At 46.6% G+C, this 4,446-nt stretch overlaps 1 protein-coding gene across 1 annotated transcript in view; it reads right to left on the minus strand.

Moving 5' to 3' along the window:
- The window catches only part of CLEC4C (C-type lectin domain family 4 member C), a 19,675-nt gene that overhangs the window by 7,157 nt on the left and 8,072 nt on the right, over positions 1–4,446 (minus strand). Inside the window, exon 4 of the mRNA XM_026450723.1 lies at positions 3,327–3,472. Within this exon, the coding sequence (XP_026306508.1) occupies positions 3,327–3,472 (146 nt within the window). The remainder of the gene's footprint in view (positions 1–3,326; positions 3,473–4,446) is intronic.

A 4,446-nucleotide genomic window follows, 5' to 3' on the forward strand; every position in this document is an offset into this window, starting at 1 on the left:
CAAAAAAAAAAAAAAAAAAAAAAAAAACAAGAAAGATAGAGGTCTATAATGAAATTTTAGAAAGCCAATTTTTTTTTTTTTTTTTTTTAAGATGGAGTCTTGGTCTGTTGCCAAGGCTGAAGTGCAATAGTGTGAGCTCGGCTCAGTGCAACCTTTGCTTTCTGGGTTCAAGCGATTCTCATGCCTCAGCCTCCTGGGTAACTGGGACTACAGGTGTGTGCCACCACACCTGGCTAAGTTTTGTATTTTTAGTAGAGATGGAGTTTCACCATGTTGACCAAGCTGGTCTTGAACTCCTGGCCTCAAGTGATCTGCCCGCCTTGGCCTCCCAACATGCTGAGATTACAGGCGTGAGCCACCACACCCAGCCATCATATATTTTGTTTTGTTTTGTTTTGTTCTGCTTGTTTCTTTTTGAGATGGAGTCTTGCTCTCTCACCCAGGCTGGAGTGCAGTGGCATGATCTCGGCTCACTACAACCTCTGCCTTCCAGATTCAAGCAATTCTCCTGCCTCAACCACCTGAGTATCTGGGACTACAGACATGAGCCACCTTGCCAGGCCTCAAATAATGTTGTACAAATCAGAAAATATATTTTGACATAGGTTTTCAGATTATTTTCAATGTACATGAACGAATATGAGACATTGTTAGTGTTTTGTGTACTTCCCTCCCTCTCCACCATATCAATTTATCTATTCATTCTTTCATTAAACATTTAAGCAGTCTATTGTCTGCTCAGACTCTGCTAAGTGTGGCATAGGAAGCCAAAACAAATAAAAGTTTACAGCATGGCTGGGGAGACAGGATGAACAGCACTTTTGAAAACTTTGTAGGGTTAGGAACAAATTAGAGTCCAGAGCCAAGAAAGCGGTAAGGGTAAATAGGCAGTAAATCAGACCTCATATAGCTTATGATCTGGCTTTGAATCATTTGGATATTGTAGAAATTTCAGGCCCTGAAATTGCCATAATGTACTGTAGGATTTGTGCCAAGGCATGTGGCAAAATGAAATGAAAATACTCTTTGGAAGCGAATAATATCTTAGGCTTCCAATTTTTGTTTGTTTGTTTGTTTTTGAGACAGAGTTTTGCTTTTTCGCACAGGCTGGAGTGAAGTGGCATGATCTCGGCTCACCGCAACCTCCGCCCCCTGGGTTCAAGTGATTCTCCTGCCTCAGCCTCCTCAGTAGCTGGGATTACAGGCATGCGCCACCATGCCCAGCTAATTTTTGTATTTTTAGTAGAGAAGGGGTTTCGCCATGTTGTCCAGGCTGGTCTCGAACTCCTGACCTCACGTGATCCACCCGCCTCAACCTCCCCAAGTGCTAGAATTACAAGCATGAGCCACTGTGCCTGGCCTCCAATTATTTTTATAAATAATTTTTCAAGTACAGCATGCGCCACACAAGGATAATTTGAAACATACTATAGGCCAGACATGGTGTCTCAGGCCTATAATCCCAGCACTTTGGGAGACCAAGGCAGGCAGATCACTTGAGGCCAGGAGTTCGAGACTAGCCTGGACAACATGGTGTAACCCCATCTTTACTAAAAATACAAAAATTAGCCAGGAGTGGTGGCATGCACCTGTAATCCCAGCAGCTCAGGAGGCTGAGTCAAAGAATCACTTGAACCCAGAAGGCAGAGGTGGCAGTGAGTCGAGATTGCGCCACTGCACTCCACCCTGGGGTGACAGAGAGAGACTTTGTCTCAAAAAAATAAAAAAAGAAGATCTGGGCGCAGTGGCTCATGTCTGTAATCCCAGCACTTTGGGAGGCCAAGGCAGGTGGATCACCTGAGGTAAGGAGCTCGAGAACAGCCTGGCCAACATGGCGAAATCTCATCTCTACTAAAAATACAAAAATTAGCTGGGTGTGGTTGCGGGTGCCTGTAATCCCAGCAATTCGGGAGGCTGAGACAGGAGAATCGCTTGAACCCAGGAAGCGGAGATTGCAGTGAGCAGAGATCTCACCACTGCACTCCAGCCTGTGCGATAGAACAAGACTCTGTCTCGGCCGGGCGCGGTGGCTCAAGCCTGTAATCCCAGCACTTTGGGAGGCCGAGACGGGCGGATCACGAGGTCAGGAGATCGAGACCATCCTGGCTAACATGGTGAAACCCCGTCTCTACTAAAAAATACAAAAAAAAAAAAAAAAACAAGACTCTGTCTCAAAGGGGAAAAAAAAAAACTGGCTGGGCACCATGGCTCACGCCTGTAATCCCAGCACTTTGGAAGGCCAAGGTGGGTGGATCACGAGGTCAGGAGTTTGAGAACAGCCTGGCCAATATGGTGAAACCCTGTCTCTACTAAAAATACAAAAATTAGCTGGGCATGATGGTGGTCGCCTGTAATCCCAGCTACTCGGGAGGCTGAGGCAGGAGAATCGCTTGAACCCTGGAGGCGGAAGTTGCAGTGAGCCGAGATTGAGCCACTGCACTCCAGCCTGGTGACAGAGCAAGAGTCTATCTCAAAAAAAAATTTAGGCCAGGCGCGGTGGCTCAAGCCTGTAATCCCAGCACTTTGGGAGGCCGAGACGGGCGGATCACGAGGTCAGGAGATCGAGACCATCCTGGCTAACACGGTGAAACCCCGTCTCTATTAAAAATACAAAAACTAGCCGGGCGAGGTGGCGGGCGCCTGTAGTCCCAGCTACTCCGGAGGCTGAGGCAGGAGAATGGCATAAACCCGGGAGGCAGAGCTTGCAGTGAGCTGAGATCCGGCCACTGCACTCCAGCCCGGGCGACAGAGCGAGACTCCGTCTCAAAAAAAAAAAAAAAAAAAAAAAAAAAAAATTTAAAAAACCCCAGCAACAACAAAAAAATAAGCGTAAGCGTTGAACATTATAAAGTTTGACAGCATATTTGAAAGAGAAGCAAGATAAATTCTAGATTTGAAAAATACAATAACTGAATTTAGATGTTAATATGTGGTTTTAATAGCAGGATTAGACATAGTTGAAAAAGATTAGTGAAGTGGGAGGGCCAGGCGCAGTGGCTCACGCCTGTAATCCTAGCACTTTAGGAGGCCGAGGCAGGCGGATCACGAGGTCAGGACACCGAGACCATCCTGGCTAACACGGTGAAACCCCGTCTCTACTAAAAATACAAAAAATTAGCCGGGCGTGGTGGTGGGTGCCTGTAGTCCCAGTTACTTGGGAGGCTGAGGCAGGAGAGTTGGTTGAACCCGAGAGATGGAGGTTGTAGAGAGCCGTAATCGTGCCACTGCACTCCAGCCTGGGCAACAGAGGGAGACTCCATATCAAAAAGAAAAAAAAAGACTATCAGTTAAGAAAGGAAACAGATTAGCTGCCTGTTAGAACATACCTGCTCTTCCTCCGTGTTGATCACCACCAGGTCAGCCCCCATCACAGAACAGTTACTTTGACTCTCAGTCCAAGACTGCATCACAGTAGAAATAAAGTAGCAACTAGGCTGAAATGACGTCCAAGGGGTTGGGCAGCAGCTCCAATCTTCCCAAAGGAATATAGAAGAAGAAAAAATATTAACAGAAAAATATTCTCCTCACATAAAGTTATAAGCTTAGCTCGCTAAGGTTTAGTTTTCATCTATGGATCTCCATGGATTTTTCCAAAGCTGAACTCATTTACTGCTGTATTTACTAATCTGTAGATCATTTCACTCTATATTGGGACCAGCAAACTTCCTGCAAAGGGCCAGATAGTAAATATCTTAGGATTTGGGGGCCATACAGTCTCTGTTGCAACTACTCAACTCTGCTACTGCAGTATGAAAGCAACCACTGGCAATATGTTACCAAAAACAAACAAACAAAAAGAATATGGCAATAAAATGTCATTTACAAAAGTAGGCAGCTGGTTGAGTTTGGCCCATGCCTTAGTTTTCCAGGCCCTGCTTTAAACCCACAAAAATTATTTTAATGACAAGTACTTGCTGGGCACAGTGGCTCACACCTGTAATCCCAGCACTTTGGGAGGCCAACGCAGGCAGATCACGAGGTCAGGAGATGGAGACCATCGTGGCTAACACGGTGAAATCCCGTCTCTACTAAAAATGCAAAAAATTAGCCAAGTGTGGTGGCAGGCGCCTGTAGTCCCAGCAACTCGGAAGCTGAGGCGGGGGAATGGCGTTAACCTGGGGGGCGGAGCTTGCAACGAGCAGACAGCGCACACACAGTTTTTTGTTGTTGTTTTTTTTGTTTGTTTGTTTGTTTGTTTTTGAGACGGAGTCTCGCTCTGTCGCCCAGGCTGGAGTGCAGTGGCCGGATCTCAGTTCACTGCAAGCTCTGCCTCCCGGGTTCACGCCATTCTCCTGCCTCAGCCTCCCGAGTAGCTGGGACTACAGGCGCCCACCACCTCGCCCGGCTAGTTTTTTTTGTATTTTTTAGTAGAGACGGGGTTTCACCATGTTAGCCAGGATGGTCTCGATCTCCTGACCTTGTGATCCGCCCGTCTCGGCCTCCCAA

This window comes from Piliocolobus tephrosceles, chromosome 10, assembly GCF_002776525.5.
Source record: "Piliocolobus tephrosceles isolate RC106 chromosome 10, ASM277652v3, whole genome shotgun sequence".
Classification (NCBI taxonomy): Eukaryota; Metazoa; Chordata; class Mammalia; order Primates; family Cercopithecidae; genus Piliocolobus; species Piliocolobus tephrosceles.